This window comes from Schistocerca nitens, chromosome 11, assembly GCF_023898315.1.
Source record: "Schistocerca nitens isolate TAMUIC-IGC-003100 chromosome 11, iqSchNite1.1, whole genome shotgun sequence".
Taxonomy (NCBI): domain Eukaryota; kingdom Metazoa; phylum Arthropoda; class Insecta; order Orthoptera; family Acrididae; genus Schistocerca; species Schistocerca nitens.
The window spans coordinates 161,099,434-161,119,535 of NC_064624.1; the positions used below are offsets into that span (position 1 = coordinate 161,099,434).

The 20,102-nt window shown below is 46.4% G+C and overlaps 1 protein-coding gene across 1 annotated transcript in view; it reads right to left on the bottom strand.

Annotated features, from left to right (window-relative positions):
- The window catches only part of LOC126212741 (high affinity cGMP-specific 3',5'-cyclic phosphodiesterase 9A-like), a gene marked incomplete at its 3' end in the record, with an annotated part of 260,309 nt that overhangs the window by 7,782 nt on the left and 232,425 nt on the right, over positions 1-20,102 (bottom strand). Inside the window, exons 13-14 of the mRNA XM_049940150.1 lie at positions 14,015-14,238; positions 6,211-6,384 (exon numbers count right to left, since the gene is read on the bottom strand). Coding sequence (XP_049796107.1) covers positions 6,211-6,384; positions 14,015-14,238 — 398 coding nt within the window. The remainder of the gene's footprint in view (positions 1-6,210; positions 6,385-14,014; positions 14,239-20,102) is intronic.

Genomic DNA, 20,102 nt, shown 5'->3' on the forward strand with positions numbered 1-20,102 from the left:
CAGTCCGGAACCGTGGGACTGCTATGGTCGCAGGTTCGAATCCTGCCTCGGGCATGGATGTGTGTGATGTCCTTAGGTTAGTTAGGTTTAAGTAGTTCTAAGTTCTAGGGGACTGATAACCACAGCAGTTGAGTCCCATAGTGCTCAGAGCCATTTGATCATTTGAGCCATTTTTGACGATCGTAGAGATGCTGGATGTAGTCCTGTGGAACGGCTTGCCATGCCATTTCCACCTGGCGCCTCAGTTGGACCAGCGTTCGTGCTGGACGTGCAGACCGCGTGAGACGACGCTTCATCCAGTCCCAAACATGCTCAATGGGGGACAGATCCGGAGATCTTGCTGGCCAGGGTAGTTGACTTACACCTTCTAGAGCACGTTGGGTGGCACGGGATACATGCGGACGTGCATTGTCCTGTTGGAACAGCAAGTTCCCTTGCCGGTCTAGGAATGGTAGAACGATGGGTTCGATGACGGTTTGGATGTACCGTGCACTATTCAGTGTCCCCTCGACGAGCACCAGTGGTGTACGGCCAGTGTAGGAGATCGCTCCCCACACCATGATGCCGGGTGTTGGCCCTGTGTGCCTCGGTCGTATGCAGTCCTGATTGTGGCGCTCACCTGCTCGGCGCCAAACACGCATACGACCATCATTGGCACGAAGGCAGAAGCGACTCTCATCGCTGAAGACGACACATCTCCATTCGTCCCTCCATTCACGCCTGTCGCGACACCACTGGAGGCGGGCTGCACGATGTTGGGGCGTGAGCGGAAGACGGCCTAACGGTGTGCGGGACTGTAGCCCAGCTTCATGGAGACGGTTGCGAATGGTCCTCGCCGATACCCCAGGAGCAACAGTGTCCCTAATTTGCTGGGAAGTGGCGGTGCGGTCCCCTACGGCACTGCGTAGGATCCTACGGTCTTGGCGTGCATCCGTGCGTCGCTGCGGTCCGGTCCCAGGTCGACGGGCACGTGCACCTTCCGCCGACCACTGGCGACAACATCGATGTACTGTGGAGACCTCACGCCCCACGTGTTGAGCAATTCGGCGGTACGTCCACCCGGCCTCCCGCATGCCCACTATACGCCCTCGCTCAAAGTCCGTCAACTGCACATACGGTTCACGTCCACGCTGTCGCGGCATGCTACCAGTGTTAAAGACTGCGATGGAGCTCCGTATGCCACGGCAAACTGGCTGACACTGACGGCGGCGGTGCACAAATGCTGCGCAGCTAGCGCCATTCGACGGCCAACACCGCGGTTCCTGGTGTGTCCGCTGTGCCATGCGTGTGATCATTGCTTGTACAGCCCTCTCGCAGTGTCCGGAGCAAGTATGGTGGGTCTGACACACCGGTGTCAATGTGTTCTTTTTTCCATTTCCAGGAGTGTATATACAGGGTGAGTCGCATAAGACATAACACACCATTTATTTCAGGGGCGATTCCATGTATGAGCATGCGGTTTTCGGTGAACCATAGTGGACTATGGGGCACATACGTTGGTACATGCACAATAACGTTTATATTCTCCAAGATAATGAGGCAAGTACATGTTTTTTAAATGGGGCACTATACATTTTTTACCATCATTCGAACGCTCTGGAAAAGACGCGTATTGTGATTCAAACTTTGCTTAAAAGAGGGCTGATGAGGATTTACCTAGGTAACGTAGGTCGTGCATGCTGCATAGAGCACTGCAACTCGGCCTGCGGGTCGCGCGAGGCGTGTTTACAGTCTGCAGCCGCTGCCGACCGCCTCGACCTTTAACCGTACAATATTTCCCAGCGTCTTTTAAGTGAAGTTGAATCACAATAGCAACATGCGTTACATCACTATACACATTCGAATGATGGTAAAAAAAGTAAAGCGTCCCATTTAAAAAAACATGTACTTGCCTCATTATCTCGGTCAATATAGACGTTGTGATTATTGTGCATGTACCAAAGTATGTGCCCCATATTCGGCTATGTTGTATTGTTTTTATATCTAAGAAGGTTTGTTTCACAAGATATTAGTATGTTTGTTTGTCCCTGTAAAGCGATGTTGATCAGTCCATTTTGTCATATCTGTATGGTGAGTTTGGTTAAATCATTATACACACATCACTATAAAATAAGTTGCACTCAGAAATAAATGGTATACTGCAATCATTGTTGGTAGGCAGGTAGATGGTACCACACATGTGCCATGATTACACTTACAATTATGAAGGATCAACACATATTGTGCAAAACAGCCACAAAATGTACATGTTAGTATGCTGCCAGACCACCTCGGTTGTGAACACAAGCATCGACATATCACGGCATGGTATTGTACAGGACTCGGATATAGTTCTGTGATGCTTCATCCCATGCTGCTCACAACTGAGTACATAGATACCGCAGATTGGTGGGTGGAATGCTGACAGTCTGCTCCATGGCACCCCACACATTCTCAATTGTGAAGAGATAAGGCGATGGTGCTGGCCATGGCAGAGTATCGACAGCTGCCGGGTAGTAGGTGACAGCAGTATGCGGGCTGCCTTGTTGAAATAGGGGATGGGTGTGGGCGTTGATTAATAGCAGTACCGTACAGCTGTCACAGAACCTGTTTGAAACACCAAAGGTGAATGAGCACCAAGACTGTTGACCCCACAAAATCACACAAGGTTGTGGGACGTGTGGGGGAGACCAGGAATCATTCTTCGTGGTGCTCTCCACAACCCCTCCTGACATGGACCCAGTGGTTGTTGCCTTCAAGGCAGAAGTGCGACTCATCTGAAAGATGACCCACCGCAATCTGTGGGCCTCCACGTTTATTGTTGCTGACACGGGTGGGTCCAGTTTCAGAGTGAAAATCTCCTTCTGGAAACATCCCCCAGGCTGTGGCTAAGCCATGTCTCTGCAATATCCTATCTTTCAGGAGTGCTAGTTCTGCAAGTTTCGCAGGAGAGCTTCTGTAAAGTTTGGAAGGTAGGAGACGAGGTACTGGCAGAAGTAAAGCTGTGAGGACGAGGCGTGAGTCGTGCTTGTGTAGCTCAGTTGGTAGAGCACTTGCCCGCGAAAGGCAAAGGTCCCGAGTTTGAGTCTCGGTCCGGCACACAGTTTTAATCTGCCAGGAAGTTTCATATCAGCGCACACTCCGCTGCAGAGTGAAAATCTCATTCTGGAAACATCCCCCAGGCTGCGGCTAAGCCATGTCTCCGCAATATCCTTTCTTTCAGGAGTGCTAGTTCTGCAAGGTTCGCAGGAGAGCTTCTGTAAAGTTTGGAAGGTAGGAGATGAGGTACTGGCAGAAGTAAAGCTGTGAGGACGAGGCGTGAGTCGTGCTTGGGTAGCTCAGTTGGTAGAGCACTTGCCCGCGAAAGGCAAAGGTCCCGAGTTCGAGTCTCGGTCCGGCACACAGTTTTACTCTGCCAGGAAGTTTCATATCAGCGCACACTCCGCTGCAGAGTGAAAATCTCATTCTGGAATGCTACTGGTTTGCATATCAAAGTGAATTCGGTGCTTCTTTCATGTCGCCTTAATGGTGTCACAATTTCACTTTCTAGAAGTGCACCTTTTTTGTCACATATTGTAGAATACAATATGTAGATAAATTTACAATGTAATTCAACAGTCTAGAAATTGTAATTATGCATTAGTGTAAGCTTTGCAGTGTAACTAAAATAGTCTTGTATGTTTATATACAGGAAACATGAATTCTACAAAAAACTTATTACTCCTAAAAAAAATTACTTTTATATTTTCTACATATTTGCAAACTGTATTGTATTTGAAGTTACTGATTGTATTTCATGTCTGTGAAATTGTTTCGAAAAGTAATTTAAAAAATGGCTTTTTTACATGAATAATTCATACATCAGTTTGTATGTAAAAGAATCGACATGTCATTGCAGCATCTTTGAGTTACCATGTAAGTTGTTGTATTGCTGGTCACTTGGCTCTGACATGTCGAGTTGAAAAAGTTGTCAAGTCGTGGCGCAAAGAACCGGTCAGTTTGTATATGTTCAAGGACTGTAAATTATGATGGCTTGAGGAAATGAAATTTATAATGTTTATTAAAAATTAATGTGAAGACAAAGTTATCAGCAATATCTACACTATTTTGTCATGCATATTCCAAAATTAAAACCTGAATTCCTCTCACAAGAACAAGAAGTGTACCACCTGACAGAGTGCCAACAAATAATTCATCAATCTGCAGATGAGTTCTAAAAGTTGCATACAAACAATTAACTTAGTTTTTCTACCTAAAATTTTCCCATTCTGATATACATCTTTTATGGAAACATAAAAATAGCAAAATTTTACAAAGTGTGTTAGGTTTTAACACTATAGATATTGCAGTCAGTGGATCAAGGAGACAGACAGAGATCTATACTTCTACAATTCTTGTTGTTTGAATGCAGTTATGTTACCTCAATTGCTTGCATCATTTTAGTGATATGACTACCTTGCCATTCTGCAATTATGTTACCTCAACCGCTTCCATCATTTTAGTTTAGATTAGAGAGATTAGATTAGATTAGTACTTGTTCCATAGATCATGAATATGACACTTCGTAATGATGTGGATCATGTCAGGTTAATAAAAGGTGTCTATACAAGATATTACATTAGACAATTTTTTTTGAGGTTGAGAAATTACCCACTTACTATATGCCATTAAGAAATTCTTTTAATTTCCTTTTAAATGCTATATGGCCATCTGTCAGACTTTTGATGCTATTAGGTAAGTGACCAAAGACTTTTGTGGCAGCATAATTTACCCCCTTCTGAGCCAAAGTTAGATTTAACCTTGAGTAGTGAAGATCATCCTTTCCCCTAGTGTTGTAGCCATGTACACTGCTATTACTTTTGAATTCATTCGGATTGTTACTAACAAATTTCATAAGTGAATATACATATATATTGTGAGGCTGCAGTAAAGATTTCTAGCTCTTTAAATAAGTGTCTGCAGGATGATCTTGGATGAGCTCCAGCAATTATTCTCATTACACGCTTTTGTGCAATGAACACTCTTTTACTGAATGATGAGTTACCCCAGAATATGATGCCATACAAAAGCAGGGAATGAAAATAGTCTTGGTAAGCTAATTTACTCAGATGTATATTGCCAAAATTTGCAATGACCCTAATAGCATAAGTAGCTGAACTCAGACGTTTCAGCAGATCCTCAGTGTGTTTCTTCCAGTTCAACCCCTCATCAACGCATACACGTAGAAATTTTGAATATTCTACCTTAGCTACCAATTTCTGATCGAAGTCTATATTTATTAATGGGGTCATTCCATTTACTGTGTGAAACTGTATATACTGTGTTTTGTCAAAGTTTAATGAGAGCCCATTTGCAGAGAACCACTTAATGATTTTCTGAAAAACATCATTAACAATTTCACCAGTTAATTCTTGTCTGTCGGGTGTGATAGCTATACCTGTATCATCGGCAAAAAGTACCAGCTTTGCATCTTCGTGAATATAGAATGGCAAGTCATTAATATATATTAAGAACAGCAGAGGACCCAAGACCGAACCTTGCAGCACCCCATTCTGGATTATTCCCCAGTTTGAGAAATCACCAGTTTTTTGCATATTAGGTGAACTGTTTATTTCAACTTTCTGCACTCTTCCAGTTAGGTATGATTTAAACCATTTGAGCACTGTCCCATTCATACCACAGTACTTGAGCTTATCTAGAACTATTCCATGATTTACACAATCAAAAGCCTTTGATAGATCACAAAAAATCCCAACGGGTGGCTTCCAGTTACTCAGAGCATTTAATATTTCATTAGTGAAAGTATATATAGCATTTTCCGTTGAAAAACCCTTCTGGAAACCAAACTGACATTTTGTTAAAACTTTATTTTTACAAAGGTGAGAAGCTACTCTACAATACATTACGTTTTCAAGAATTTTGGATAAGGCAGTCAGAAGAGAGATTGGGCTACCAACCATGCCATTCTTTTACAGTCACTGCCGATTGGATGAGGAAGGTGTTGCTCCGTGGCGATCTCCGAATGGAAGGATGCTAGGTGGCGTCAGAAAACGTGGGCAAGCAATATGGATGCACACGGGTGATGACTGCATTGGACGGAGGTCGATGTCGGATGGATGAAGAGTCATTCCTGGGGTGGAGGTACTGTTTGCTCTTACCTTTCCCCAGAAGTCAGGTAACTGGAGGTGACTCAGTGCTGAGCGTAGAGCAGGTCAGAGACGAATCACTCACCTGGCCAGTATGGAGGGCTTGGCGTGCCCTTGCGCCCTGTCAGAGGGTGTGCCTTGAGTGCTAGCAGCAGCCGAGTAGTCGGTGACAGTCTGGGTTGCGGGTGCCGGAGGGTTCTCCTCGGCCTCGTCCGGTGGCAGCGGGCCCTGGCGGCGGCTGTCTAGCGAGGACCGGCCACTGGAAAATGAGACGGAAGGCTACCTCACCCACTTATGGACCACCTGGACGAGGATGTTTGCCAAGTCACAGTAGTGGAGACTCTCTGCATTGGTATCATCTTTACTTCTCACAGTTTCCTTTCTAGCAGATTACTGTTTCATGCAGACACTAGTAATTTGTTACATGGGGTGGATAATAATCTGAAAATCAGGTAACATAGACCAAACAGAACTGGAACAAAACGTAGTTTCTTACCTTTTCACCCTCAAATACGAAACTTTTATAGAAAGAAGTAGCAGAACAATTCATTAACAACAATCTTGTCAATTTCATACAAGTAGGAGATAAATATTTCAAAACAATTTTATAGAAACATGAAATTGTTATTCTAACATCACACAAACTACATTGTTTCCTTTGATAAAAAATGATGGAATCCCCAATAGGCTGTGTGGGTGAACATCTCGGGGAGGCAGTGGTGTAATATTAATAGCGATTTGCTCCTCTGGGAGCCCTCAAAACTGCAGTATGTAGTGTGAATGCCACTGTCAAATAGTATTTTACAACAGGTTACACGGAAGTACTGTACAACCTGATACATACATTTACAATTTATCTTTTCAATTTTTGCTTTGTCTTTCGTTTTGCATAGATAATTCTCAATTTTTATTATTTTAAAGAGTATTTCCCTTCATTCAAACCTAGAAACTGGCTAAACTAATAATGTCTGATAAAATGCATGGGGCAGACAAGCCTTTCCATCAAATAAATTTCAATTTCAGTATAAATTGTAACAATAATTTACAAGGCAAAATTAAATGGATATTGCAGTCAGTGTTAAATAATTGAAATATGTGGGTGACTGTTAAAGTGCAATATTAATGAAATAATTTATAAAATTTGGGGAAATAAAAAATATCAGTTGTTAAAAAAAGTAGAAGCTAAATGTCCTAAAATACTGTAAATAATTTATATTTGTTGTGAAATAGCACAGGCAATTGTATTTAATCTAAACAACAATATACAGGGTGATTCAAAAAGAATACCACAACTTTAGGAATTTAAAACTATGCAACGACAAAAGGCAGAGCTAAGCACTATCTGTCGGCGAATTAAGGGAGCTATAAAGTTTCATTTAGTTGTACATTTGTTCGCTTGAGGCGCTGTTGACTAGCGTCAGCGTCAGTTGATGCTAAGATGGCGGCCGCTCAACAGAAAGCTTTTTGTGTTATTGAGTACGGCAGAAGTGAATCGACGACAGTTGTTCGGCGTGCATTTCGAACGAAGTATGGTGTTAGACCTCCTGATAGGTGGTGTATTAAACGTTGGTATAAACAGTTTACAGAGAATGGGTGTTTGTGCAAAGGGAAAAGTTCTGGACGGCCGAGAACGAGTGATGAAAATGTAGCACGCATCCAGCAAGCATTTGTTCGCAGCCCAGAAAAATCGACTCGCAGAGCTAGCAGAGAGCTGCAAATTCCACAATCAACTGTATGGAGAGTCCTACGAAAAAGGTTAGGCAGTTATCTGTCCGTAACTACCTGAACGTCAACTACCCGAGGCGATGGATCGGCCGCCAGGCAGCCCGTGACAGAGCACTTCATCACTGGCCTCCAAGAAGCCCTGATCTTACCCCCTGCGATTTTTTCTTATGGGGGTATGTTAAGGATATGGTGTTTCGGCCACCTCTCCCAGCCACCATTGATGATTTGAAACGAGAAATAACAGCAGCTATCCAAACTGTTACGCCTGATATGCTACAGAGAGTGTGGAACGAGTTGGAGTATCGGGTTGATATTGCTCGTGTGTCTGGAGGGGGCCATATTGAACATCTCTGAACTTGTTTTTGAGTGAAAAAAAACCTTTTTAAATACTCTTTGTAATGATGTATAACAGAAGGTTATATTATGTTTCTTTCATTAAATACACATTTTTAAAGTTGTGGTATTCTTTTTGAATCACCCTGTATCATAATAGGCTGATCATTAGATATTTATAAATAGCTACATGTAGGCCACTGAGTAATTGTAGTTTTAATTGTCATCCATGTCTGAGTCTGTGTATTGACTGGCGCTGTTACTACCGTAGGGACAGTGTCCTAACGTTATCTTGTGTCTGAAAAAAATAAAAGAATAGTTGGAGGCAAAGTGTGTCACGTTATAATGAAATGAGAACCCAGATCCTATTAATGCTGCTGCAAAGGTAAGTGTAAATTATGAACATACAATCTGCCCCGATAGCTGAATGGCCAGCATCACGGACTGCCATCCTAAGAGGCTTGGGTTTGATTCCCGGCTGGGTGGAGGATTTTCTCCACTCAGGGACTGGGTGTTGTGTTGGTCTCATCATCATTTCATACCCATCCGGCGTGCAGGTCGCTCAATGTGGCGTCGAATGTAATAAGACCTGCACCAAGGCAACCCGACCTGCCCTGTAAGGGGCCTCTCGGGCAATGACGCCAAACACTCATTTCATTTCCATGAACATACACTACTGGCCATTAAAATTGCTACACCACAAAGATGACGTGCTACAGACGCGATATTTAACCGACAGGAAGAAGATGCTGTGATATGCAAACGATTAGCTTTTCAGAGCATTCACACAAGGTTGGCGCCGGTGGTGACACCTACAACGTGCTGACATGAGGAAAGTTTCTAACCGATTTCTCATACACAAACAGCAGTTGACCGGCGTTGCCTGGTGAAAAGTTGTTGTGATGCCTCGTGTAAGGAGGAGAAGTGTGTACCATCACGTTTTCGACTTTGATAAAGGTCGGATTGTAGCCTATCGCGATTGCGGTTTATCGTATCGGGACATTGCTGCTCGCGTTGGTCGAGACCCAATGAGTGTTAGCAGAATATGGAATCAGTGGGTTCAGAAGAGTAGTACGGAATGCTGTGCTGGATCCCAACGGCCTCGTATCACTAGCAGTCAAGATGACAGGCATCTTATCCGCACGGCTGTAACGGATCGTGCAGCCACGTCTCGATTCCTGAGTCAGCAGATGGGGACATTTACAAGACAACAACCATCTGCATGAACAGTTCGATGACGTTTGCAGCAGCATGGACTATCAGCTCGGAGACCACGGTTACCCTTGCCGCTGCATCACAGACAGGAGCACCTGCAATGGTGTACTCAACAACGAACCTGGGTGCACGAATGGCAAAACGTCATGTTTTTGGATGAATCCAGGTTCTGTTTACAGCATCATGATGGTCACATCCATGTTTGGTGACATCGCAGTGAACGCACATTGGAAGCGTGTATTCGTCATCGCCATACTGGCGTATCACCCGGTGTGATGGTATGGGGTGCCATTGGTTACATGTCTCAGTCACCTCTTGTTCGCATTGACGGCACTTTGAACAGTGCACGTAACATTTGAGATGTGTTACGACCCATGACTCTACCCTTCATTCGATCCTTGCGAAACCCTACATTTCAGCAGGATAATGCACGAACGAGTGTTTCAGGTCCTGTACGGGCTTTTCTGGATACAAAAAAATGTTCAACTGCTGCCCTGGATAGTACATTCTCCAGATCTCTCACCAATTGAAAACGTCTGGTCAACGGTGGCCGAGCAACTGGCTCGTCACAATATGCCAGTCACTACTCTTGACGAACTGTGGTATCGTGTTGAAGGTGCATGGGCAGCTGTACCTGTACACGCCATCCGAGCTCTGTTTGTCTCAATGCCCAGGCGTATCAAGGCCGTTATTACGGCCAGAGGTGGTTGTTCTGGGTACTGATTTCTCAGGATCTATGCACCCAAATTGCGTGAAAATGGAATCACATGTCAGTTCTAGTATAATATATTTGTCCAATGAATACCCATTTATGATCTGCATTTCTTTTTGGTGTAGCAATTTTAATGGCCAGTAGTGTATAAATTTTCATTATTCATTTAACAATGTCGACTTCATCGCTGGTATATGGTGATGCTGCCAATTAAATCATCAGCTGAAAATACCGAAGTTTTCTAAAGTCTGGATTAAGTGGCTAAATTACAAGTAAAACGTTAAGGAATAGACTCTACAGAGTGTTGTAATCATTCTGGAGTGATTACGATCCACACATCTCGCAGTACTACCCACAATTCTTCTTGCGTAACCAGTGCTTGGTTACTGGTTGGACATGGGTATTGACAGCATTCCACGAATGCTCGACTGTGGTAAGACTAAAGGAACTGGAGGGGCCAAGCTGAGGCTGTGAAATCACTGGGGTGTCTATCAAGCCGGCTGTGCAGCTGAACAGCAGTGATGTGGGACATTGTCATATCGAAACACAGCATACCCATCAGGCTAATCCAGTGCCAGTATTCCATAGTGCTCAGAGCCTCAATGCAGTGCCAGAAAGGGGTGAAGATGGACACAAGAGGGTCCACACAATGCACACCTGTCATTGGTCCCATCTGTCATTATTCCCTGCAACTGGACAATAGGGCCAAATCTGCATCATGGGAACACAGCCCAATTGTAACAGAGCAATTGTAACAGATCCACCTCCTGTCTAGACAGAACCTCGTCAACACGTGCGATCCACAGTTTTGTGGGACAGATGCTTCTTTCGCATCTGTCCATCATCCTCAAACAACTGAAGCGACGCTTCATTGGACCCTGCTACACAGTGCCACTGTTCCATGGTCCAATGATGATGTTTTCAGGCCTGTAGCAGTATGATGATCTCTGTGTTGAGGCGTCAACAGAGAGACACAAGTCGGTCACTGGCTACCGAAGTGCATGTGATGCTCTTGTCTCCATAGACTCCTGGCAGAATCAGGTTCCTGACACTACGTATCCAAATGAGTGTCCGTCTGAATCGCAGCAGACCATGAATCGCACCGTATGACTCTGAGTAGGCGACAAGACGTCCATTCACCAAAGTACCCAGATAGGAGAGTACCAGCAAAGAGAGCAGTACAGAGTCTGCATAAAAATTGGCGTACCTACAGGTCTGTGCAAAATGAAAAAGTCAATAAATTCATTTAGAAGCTATTCCAGACATTCACTGTAGAATTATTCGGAGCGCAAAGAAGTCTACACAGAAATTGGCCCACCAGAACAGGAACATGAGAGTAGGATGATTTGCCAGTAGATATTAAAAAGTCTTAATTTGAAGGCATATCATGTGACGGTTTTGCAGCACTTACAGGAGGATGAATGTCAGAAACGTGAAGATTACTGCACATGGCTTTTGAATAACATCAACGATGTTTTGTTAGACCCTTTCCATTACATCATGACTGATGACGTTTCGTCTTTCTAGTCATGTAAATTCATAGATCACGAGATACTGGGCAACGGAGAACCATAACACTGTGTGTCAGCAACACCTCCATCATGACAAAATTGCGTTTGGCTAGGCATAACAGGAAAATGCACCATTCGGCCGATATTTTTTGACACTGCCCTCAACGCGTTTGCTTATATGGTAATTTTGGATACATTTTGTGCTCAGCTCACTGAATATGAAAGACAATACTGCTTCTTCCAGCAAGATGGGGCAACATACCTCCTGTCTAAAGTATCCCTGGAACGAGTCTATGGTGTCTTCACTCAGGAACGAACTATCAGCTAACATTTATGGCCACCGTATTTGCTGAATCTAACAACATATGATGTTTTCCTGTAGAGACTCTTGAAAAGCAAGGTCTGTGAAACAAATCCACACACAATACAGAAACCGAAAGACAACATTAGCCACGAGGTTGCCTCCACTGATATCCAAACTTCATTCGATGTGTATCTGCGTATGCCTCGACGTGTACAGCTGTGTACTCATGTTGCAGGGGATCACATTCAATGTCTTCTAGAAATGAGTTTTTCGGTGCATTTTTCATTGCAAATGACGGGTAAATCCACTTCAGGCCTTTCTTTTGTAATTTCACTGCATTTTCTTTGTACACTACTGGCCATTAAAATTCCTACACCAAGAAGAAATGCAGATGATAAACGGGTATCCCTTGGACAAATATATTATACTAGAACTCACATATGATTACATTTTCACGCAATTTGGGTGCATAGATCCTGAGAAATCAGTACCCAAACAACCACCTCTGGCCCTAATAACGGCCTTGATACGCCATGGGCATTGAGTCAAACAGAGCTTGGATGGCGTGTACAGGTACAGCTGCCCATGCAGCTTCAACACGATACCACAGTTCATGAAGAGTAGTGACTGGCGTATTGTGACGAGCCAGTTGCTCGGCCACTATTGACCAGACGTTTTCAATTGGTGAGAGGTCTGAAGAATGTGCTGGCCACGGCAGCAGTCGAACATTTACTGTATCCAGAAAGGTCTGTACAGGACCTGCAACATGCGGTCGTGCATTATCCTGCTGCAATGTAGGGTTTCGCAGGCATCGAATGAAGGGTAGAGCCACGGGTCGTAACACATTTGAAATGTAACGTCCACTGTTCAAAGTGCCGTCAATGCGAACAAGAGGTGACCGAGACGTGTAGCCAATGGCACCCCGTACCATCACGCCGGATGATACGCCAGTATGCCAATGACGAATACACGCTTGCAATGTGCATTCTCCCCGATGTCGCCAAACATGGATGCGACCATCATGTTGCTGTGAACAGAACCTGGATTCATCCGAAAAAATGACGTTTTGCCATTTGTTCACCCAGGTTCGACGTCGAGTACACCATTGCAGGCGCTCCTGTCTGTGATGCAGCGTCATGGGTAACTGCAGCCACGGTCTCCGAGCTGATAGTCCGTGCTGCTGCAAACGTCATTGAACTGTTCGTGCAGATGGTTGTTATCTTGCAAATGTCCCCATCTGTTGACTCAGGGATCGAGACGTGGCTGCACGATCCGTTACAGCCATGCGGATAAGATGCCTGTCATATCGACAGCTAGTGATACGAGGCCGTTGGGATCCAGCACAGCGTTCCATATTACCCTCCTGAACCCACCGATTCCATTTTCTGCTAACAGTCATAGGATCTCGACCAATGCGAGGAACAATGCTGCGATACAATGAACCGCAATCGCGACAGGCTACAATCCGACCTTTATCAAAGTCGGAAACGTGATGGTACGCATTTCTCCTCCTTACACGAGGCATCACAACAACGTTTCACCAGGCAATGCTGGTCAACTGCGGTTTGTGTATGAGAAATCGGTTGGAAACTTTCCTCATGTCAGCATGTTGTAGGTGTCGCCACCGGCGCCATCCTTGTGTGAATGCTCTGAAAAGCTAATCATTTGCATATCACAGCATCTTCTTCCTGCAGGTTAAGTTTCGTGTCCGTAGCGCGTCATCTTCGTGGTGCTGCAATTTTAATGGCCAGTAATGTACTTCCACAGGCTAGTTTTATGTATGCCACCCAGTACTAACAGCTACGAAAGCGTACCCCGACTAGCTTTCCGCAACACCCTTCCTGCGGTGTGATGGACATGAGCAGTGGAGTGTCAGCAGGGCCCTGGTACACCTGAGTCTTCCTACCTGTGACTCCTTGGAGTGCCACCTGCAGTGCAGTGAACCTCGCCATCACTGGAGTTGTCGATGCTACATACTGCTGTCTGTCTGTAGAGCCCCATCCCGACACTGCAGAACTCACCCTCAGGCCTGGTGGACGCGGGCAGTGGGTTGTCAACAGTGGCCCCTGGTCCTTCTGAGTCTTCGTACCTGTGACTCCCTGGTGCGCCGCCCCCATTGCAGAGCTCTCCGCCCCCACTGGAGGCAGGCGACGCCACGCTGCGCTTGCGGCCCCCGTAGTACCCCACACTGCCAAACTCGCCCTCGCGGCTGCCTTTGCGACTGCCGGGGATGCTCTTCCTGCCGGTTGTTGACGTCACTGGGCCCTCAGAAGTTGCGATTTTGAATTTCAGTGTCTTCTCGCTGACCTCCACCTGCAACGGATACAAGTACACTGACTAAAATTCCTCATAAGTGGTGACTAAATACATTTATTTATTTATATAATAGAGGGAAACATTCCACGTGGGAAAAATATATCTAAAAACAAAGATGATGTGACTTACCATACGAAAGTGCTGGCAGGTCGATAGACACACAAACATACACACAAAATTCAAGCTTTCGCAACAAACGGTTGCTTCGTCAGGAAAGAGGGAAGGAGAGGGAAAGATGAAAGGATGTGGGTTTTAAGGGAGAGGGTAAGGAGTCATTCCAATCCCTGGAGCGGAAAGACTTACCTTAGGGGGAAAAAAAGGACAGGTATACATTCGCACACACACCCATATCCAACCGCACATACACAGACACAAGCAGACATTTCTAAAGGATTTAGAAAAGGAACATTCAGATATACCGCTGAGCATATGTGCAAATCGGATGACATGTGTCCAAAACTGAACCACACACAGGGCAAAGCCATTTGCAAGCATGAGGTCCCACGCTGAACAAGCAAGCAGACGAAGAGGGGCCTTTACAAATGTCTGCTTGTGTCTGTGTATGTGCGGTTGGATATGTGTGTGTGTGCGAGTGTATACCCGTCCTTTTTTCCCCCTAAGGTAAGTCTTTCCGCTCCAGGGATTGGAATGACTCGTTACCCTCTCCCTTAAAACCCACATCCTTTCGTCTTTCCCTCTCCTTCCCTCTTTCCTGACGAAGCAACCGTGGGTTGCGAAAGCTTGAATTTTGTGTGTATGTTTGTGTTTGTTTGTGTGTGTATCGACCTGCCAGCGCTTTCGTTTGGTAAGTCACATCATCTTTGTTTTTAGATACATTTATTTATTTACTTGTTTCTTTACTTGTGTCAGAAGACTACCTTTACACTACACAGTTATAAACAGCATAGAGATAAAAAAACTTCCTGGCAGATTAAAACTGTGTTCCGGACCGAGACTCGAACTCGGGACCTTTGCCTTTCGCGGGCATGTGCTCTACCAACTGAGCTACCCAAGTACGACTCACGCCGCGTCCTCACAGCTTTACTCCTACCTTCCAAACTTTACAGAAGCTCCCATTCTGGAAACACCCCCTGGCTGTGGCTACGCTATGCAATATCCTTTCTTTCAGGAGTGCTGGTTCTGCTAGGTTCGCAGGAGAGCTTCTGTAAAGTTTGGAAGGTAGGGGACGAGGTACTGGCAGAAGCTGTGAGGACGGGGCGTGAGTCGTACTTGGGTAGCTCAGTTGGTGGAGCACTTGCCCGCGAAAGGCAAAGGTCCCGAGTTCGAGTCTCGGCCTGGCGCACAGTTTTAATCTGCCAGGAAGTTTCATATCAGCGCACACTCCGCTGCAGAGTGAAAATCTCATTCAGCATAGAGATATTTAGAAAAGAAACATTCAGATATATCACTGGCAAGATGCGCAAATCGGATGACATGTGTGCAAAACTGAACCACACACAGGGCAAAGCCATTTGCAAGCGTGAGGTCCCACGCAGAACAAGAGAGCAGATGAAGAGGGGACTGCCAAAGATATTGCATAGTTCACAGTAAATGATAACAGCCAAACAGTTGCAGGATAAAGATTTATTAAAATCCTTGACCACGGTTTCGGTATATCTAAATATACCTTCATCAGAAGTAAAATACACCGAAATCACATCCTGCAGTGGAGATAGATAAAACACTTGTGCCAAAGGGGTCGTCAGTAGTTAAAACATCATCTCCATTTGTACAACATAATTATGGACAGAGGTCTATCTCATTTAAAATCCTGAAAACAGTTCGCAGGGGAGGTACTGATGCTATGCTGTGTTCGCATCGACCGTCTGTCCATAATTATGTTGTACAAATGGAGATGATGTTTTAACTACTGACGACCCCTTTGGCACAAGTGTTTTATCTATCTCCACTGCAGGATATGATTTTAGTGTATATTACTTCTCATGAAGTTATATTTAGATATACCGAAACAGTGGTCAAGGATTATAATAAATCTTTATCCTGCAACTGTTTGGCTGTTATCATTTACCGTGAAGAATTTCAACACTTGCTCTTTCAGCCATGTTTAAAATCTTGTTCCATAGTTTCTTATTCTCCATACACACTCACATTTGCTATCCTGTGATGCCAAATTTTCAGTCCGGAACCACAGGGCTGCTACGATCGCAGGTTCAAATCCTGCCTCGGGCACGGATGTGTGTGATGTCCTTAGGTTAGTTAGGTTTAAGTAGTTCTAAGTCTTTGCGACTGATGACCTCAAATGTTAAGCCCCATAGTGCTTACAAGGGAACCTCCCCATCGCACCCCCCCTCAGATTTAGTTATAAGTTGGCACAGTGGATAGACCTTGAAAAACTGAATACAGATCAATCGAGAAAACAGGAAGAAGTTTTGTGGAATTATAAAAAAAATAAGCAAAATATACAAACTGAGTAGTCCATGCGCAAGGTAGGCAATATCAAGGATAATGAGATGTCAGGAGCGCCGTGGTCCCGTGGTTGGCGTGAGCAGCTGCGGAACGAGAGGTCCTTGGTTCGAGTCTTCCATCGAGTGAAAATTTTTATTTTCAGACAATTATCAAAGTTCAGGCACTCACACATAATCAACTTCGCTCTCCAAAATTCCAGGACATGTTCAGATTTCCTTGGACATATACAGGATTTGACGGTCTACACACGGAAAAATTTGAAAACATTAAAAACATACACTCGTGGAAATGGAAAAAAGAACACATTGACACCGGTGTGTCAGACCCACCATACTTGCTCCGGACACTGCGAGAGGGCTGTACAAGCAATGATCACACGCACGGCACAGCGGACACACCAGGAACCGCGGTGTTGGCCGTCGAATGGCGCTAGCTGCGCAGCATTTGTGCACCGCCGCCGTCAGTGTCAGCCAGTTTGCCGTGGCATACGGAGCTCCATCGCAGTCTTTAACACTGGTAGCATGCCGCGACAGCGTGGACGTGAACCGTATGTGCAGTTGACGGACTCTGTGCGAGGGCGTATAGTGGGCATGCGGGAGGCCGGGTGGACGTACCGCCGAATTGCTCAACACGTGGGGCGTGAGGTCTCCACAGTACATCGATGTTGTCGCCAGTGGTCGGCGGAAGGTGCACGTGTCCGCCGACCTGGGACCGGACCGCAGCGACGCACGGATGCACGCCAAGACCGTAGGATCCTACGCAGTGCCGTAGGGGACCGCACCGCCACTTCCCAGCAAATTAGGGACACTGTTGCTCCTGGGGTATCGGCGAGGACCATTCGCAACCGTCTCCATGAAGCTGGGCTACGGTCCCGCACACCGTTAGGCCGTCTTCCGCTCACGCCCCAACATCGTGCAGCCCGCCTCCAGTGGTGTCGCGACAGGCGTGAATGGAGGGACGAATGGAGACGTGTCGTCTTCAGCGATGAGAGTCGCTTCTGCCTTGGTGCCAATGATGGTCGTATGCGTGTTTGGCGCCGTGCAGGTGAGCGCCACAATCAGGACTGCATACGACCGAGGCACACAGGGCCAACACCCGCCATCATGGTGTGGGGAGCGATCTCCTACACTGGCCGTACACCACTGGTGATCGTCGAGGGGACACTGAATAGTGCACGGTACATCCAAACCGTCATCGAACCCATCGTTCTACCATTCCTAGACCGGCAAGGGAACTTGCTGTTCCAACAGGACAATGCACGTCCGCATGTATCCTGTGCCACCCAACGTGCTCTAGAAGGTGTAAGTCAACTACCCTGGCCAGCAAGATCTCCGGATCTGTCCCCCATTGAGCATGTTTGGGACTGGATGAAGCGTCGTCTCACGCGGTCTGCACGTCCAGCACGAACGCTGGTCCAACTGAGGCGCCAGGTGGAAATGGCATGGCAAGCCGTTCCACAGGACTACATCCAGCATCTCTACGATCGTCTCCATGGGAGAATAGCAGCCTGCATTGCTGCGAAAGGTGGATATACACTGTACTAGTGCCGACATTGTGCATGCTCTGTTGCTTGTGTCTATGTGCCTGTGGTTCTGTCAGTGTGATCATGTGATGTATCTGACCCCAGGAATGTGTCAATGAAGTTTCCCCTTCCTGGGACAATGAATTCACGGTGTTCTTATTTCAATTTCCAGGAGTGTATGTTTTCAGAGAGCACAGAGGAAACTGTGCGACTGTGAAACTGTTGCATTCATTTGTTGCAGTTTATGTGACACACTCTTATGTTTTCATAACTTTTTTGGGAGTGATTATCACATCCACAAGAAAACCTAAATCGGGCAAGGTAGAAGAATCTTTTTACCCATTCGCCAAGTGTGCAAGTTAGGTGGGTCGAGAACATATTTCTGTCATGTGACGCACATGCCGTCACCAGTGTCGTATGGAATATACACTCCTGGAAATTGAAATAAGAACACCGTGAATTCATTGTCCCAGGAAGGGGAAACTTTATTGACACATTCCTGGGGTCAGATACATCACATGATCACACTGACAGAACCACAGGCACATAGACACAGGCAACAGAGCATGCACAATGTCGGCACTAGTACAGTGTATATCCACCTTACGCAGCAATGCAGGCTGCTATTCTCCCATGGAGACGATCGTAGAGATGCTGGATGTAGTCCTGTGGAACGGCTTGCCGTGCCATTTCCACCTGGCGCCTCAGTTGGACCAGCGTTCGTGCTGGACGTGCAGACCGCGTGAGACGACGCTTCATCCAGTCCCGAACATGCTCAATGGGGGACAGATCCGGAGATCTTGCTGGCCAGGGTAGTTGACTTACACCTTCTAGAGCACGTTGGGTGGCACGGGATACATGCGGACGTGCATTGTCCTGTTGGAACAGCAAGTTCCCTTGCCGGTCTAGGAATGGTAGAACGATGGGTTCGATGACGGTTTGGATGTACCGTGCACTATTCAGTGTCCCCTCGACGATCACCAGTGGTGTACGGCCAGTGTAGGAGATCGCTCCCCACACCATGATGCCGGGTGTTGGCCCTGTGTGCCTCGGTCGTATGCAGTCCTGATTGTGGCGCTCACCTGCACGGCGCCAAACATGCATACGACCATCATTGGCACCAAGGCAGAAGCGACTCTTATCGCTGAAGACGACACGTCTCCATTCGTCCCTCCATTCACGCCTGTCGCGACACCACTGGAGGCGGGCTGCACGATGTCGGGCGTGAGCGGAAGACGGCCTAACGGTGTGCGGGACCGTAGCCCAGCTTCATCGAGACGGTTGCGAATGGTCCTCGCCGATACCCCAGGAGCAACAGTGTCCCTAATTTGCTGGGAAGTGGCGGTGCGATCCCCTACAGCACTGCGTAGGATCCTACGGTCTTGGCGTGCATCCGTGCGTCGCTGCGGTCCGGTCCCAGGTCGACGGGCACGTGCACCTTCCGCCGACCACTGGCGACAACATCGATGTACTGTGGAGACCTCACGCCCCACGTGTTGAGCAATTCGGCGGTACGTCCACCCGGCCTCCCGCATGCCCACTATACGCCCTCGCTCAAAGTCCGTCAACTGCACATACGGTTCACGTCCACGCAGTCGCGGCATGCTACCAGTGTTAAAGACTGCGATGGAGCTCCGTATGCCACGGCAAACTGGCTGACACTGACGGCGGCGGTGTACAAATGCTGTGCAGCTAGCGCCATTCGACGGCCAACACCGCGGTTCCTGGTGTGTCCGCTGTGCCGTGCGTGTGATCATTGCTTGTACAGCCCTCTCGCAGTGTCCGGAGCAAGTATGGTGGGTCTGACACACCGGTGTCAATGTGTTCTTTTTTCCATTTCCAGGAGTGTATAAGACGTGTTTTACTGGATCAAATGTTTTCGGTTCCCATTGGAGAGGCACGTCCATTCGTC